We start from the raw sequence: 2571 nt of genomic DNA, 5'->3' as shown, positions 1-2571 counted from the left end.
AAATAAATGAGTTAATATTCGCAAGTGAGAAAATTTGTAAACACCCATTAATTAATACGATTTGACTTAGGACTAACATATATCTTTACTTTTCACAACTCTCAGTCATATAATTATTGAGAGCTGGATTAAGAAATGCTGTACTTATGCATAATTATTAGAACTCTAAAGTTTATTAAACATATGTGCAATTATAGATGAAGAAATTAAACATACTAAATTGGAAACAATGCAACCTCAAATATAGAGAGTTAATACATCTATAATTGTAAAGATCTCTAACCCTATTTTCTAAGAAAGAAAAATATTGTTAAAAGCATATTATTTAAACTTATATTTACTTATTTACCTACATCTAGTACTTGTTCATTGCCTCTCTTATGGAGTTTTTCCTGCCAAACAAGCAGTCTATATACACAATCATTTTCCAATCCTTTATACCAATGCACTGTTAATTTCCCTAAAGGAGTTTATATGGCTATCTCAAATCTTGTTGAAGTTCATCTTTTATCACTATATTTTTTCCGATCAATCTACAGCTTATAATCTCAATTCTCAATGCTTTTTGTGCGGGGCCCTGTCGCTGAAAATTTCACATTGTTATATAGATTCACTAAAATATCAATATATCAAGTTGTTATAGATTGGTCAAAATAGTACAGAAATAAATTTAATACCATGATGATGTTGTAATCTTGCTTGCTTCAGAGACTTGAGATTTTGATCGAGTTTCATTTGGTAGAGGAGATGTACTTGGTGAAGGATAATCATCATCTTCAGTTCTAGAGTCATCATCGCCTTCGCCGTGCAGTTTCATGTGTTTTCTCAACGAACTTGGGTGAGTATAACTCTTCCCACAACTGTTTATCCTACATGTGTAAGGCTTATCAGAGGTGTGGACGTGAGAATGTTTCTTTCGATCACTAGAGTTCGCAAAACGTCTATCGCAATTCGGAAAATCACAGACGAAGGGCTTCTCACCGGTGTGGGTACGTTTGTGTATCTTCAGATTTTCCGATCTCGCAAAGAACTTTCCACAACCGCGAAACGGGCATGCAAACGGTTTCTCTCCCGTGTGAACACGAATATGATTCACAAGTTTGTACTTTGCTTTGAAAGGAAGGCCATTTCGAGCGCAATTCTTCCAGTGGCAAACGTGAAGGGATGAATCATTCTGGCTTACATGATCATCGTTGATATGACGGACAATATCGTGCATCATGGAGAACTGCTTGCCGCATGGTTTGCACTTTGGAAAATACTGTGGATCGATCCATTCGCAGGTTAGTATTTGATGTTGTGGTCTAGGAGGGTACACGAATGGTCCTTGATGTTGGAAACCTGCGTCACAGCCCTGGTATAAATACATGCCTGTATCTGCAGGATTTTGGAAAAGATAGTGAGATCTCACCATGTCTGGTTCTGAAGGGTAAATATTACTGCCACCCGGCTTGTGCTCTGTTTTGCCAGGATAAACTAAGGAGTTGCAAGAGCTGCCGTGAATATTTGGCTGGGTTGTTGGAGGAAAAAGAGTTGGACATGACGGTTGGAACATCGAGTTATGCGATTGTTTGTAGAGAGTCGGGATATACTCGTGGTTTGGATGCTGATCTCGGCCATGAGAACGTTCATAGGGGCCGGGAAGATGATGATTTTGTGACGTCCACGGTGGGGGAAAGACGTAAGGTTGGGATGTGAATGATGGCCGGTTATCTGATAAGTTCTCTGTAAGTCGTGTACTGACTGGCGGGAGATGAGGGAATATTGGAACACTTGGTTCAATATGGTTGTATATTGGATCTTTAGTCATGCCACTTACTTCAGACGAGTGAGAAAATCCGGTGCTTTGATTGCCAATGATGCGTTGATATGCCGATTCCATAACCTTCGTGCCGTGTGTAACTTCCTTTCAACTCTTCGCTGTGAGAATGCTGGGCTTCACTGTTTTCCACTTTCTGTCAAAACAGCGTAGCGAGTGTAAAACTTGAGGAGGCGTTCTTTACATATGTGTCCCTGTGACGAGATCTTATGATTGATTGCTGGACGTCAAAATGAGATGCAATTCAATTCAGAGCAATCACTCAACACCAGCGGATTAAAACACTAGGAATCGTCACTTAGTGTTGTGCCGCTTTTCCAACCTTGCGCACACGACGAACAAGAGGCTGCCTTAGTTTATCTCGTGTAAAGACTGGGAATATAATTCATATGAGCGTTGGCTTCCAGTTGGTCTAGTTGGGTAAATGGCACCTGTAGGCTTAGTGAATATACCGTGAACACCTCAGTGTGTGTTGATTGTATGAAACAAATGATTAGAAATCAGCACGATATATTTCTTGTTCAACATTGCAAATGAAAAGCAATTTATAACGCCAAGTACTGGGCTTCATACAGTTTTTCATTAGTCAAAAGACAAAGACCTCGCTATGGGGTAGAATAGTATAAAATGTTCCCTTACTTTGATAGTGCGACTTCAAATTTTCCCTTCTCCAACGAGATGAAAAAATGTGAAACTATTAGCCATGAAACGAATATTTCTGCGGGCAAACCGCACGAGAGGTTTCCGGATTA

General features: G+C 39.4%; 1 protein-coding gene across 1 annotated transcript; it reads right to left on the bottom strand.

The window, feature by feature from the left end:
• Positions 1 to 345: 345 nt before the first annotated feature.
• Positions 346 to 2135, bottom strand: LOC114532055 (zinc finger protein ZIC 4-like). Its single transcript, XM_028553644.1, has one exon. It carries the CDS (start codon positions 1880 to 1882, stop codon positions 671 to 673), a length of 1212 nt encoding a protein of 403 aa, XP_028409445.1. The 5' UTR covers positions 1883 to 2135; the 3' UTR covers positions 346 to 670.
• Between the last annotated feature and the right edge of the window lie 436 nt (positions 2136 to 2571).

The sequence above is a fragment of the Dendronephthya gigantea genome, unplaced genomic scaffold, assembly GCF_004324835.1.
Source record: "Dendronephthya gigantea isolate DGI-Jeju-01 unplaced genomic scaffold, DenGig_1.0 000077F, whole genome shotgun sequence".
Classification (NCBI taxonomy): Eukaryota; Metazoa; Cnidaria; class Anthozoa; order Malacalcyonacea; family Nephtheidae; genus Dendronephthya; species Dendronephthya gigantea.
Note: the sequence above shows the minus strand (reverse complement) of the source record. Positions and strands in the feature narration are given on the sequence as shown.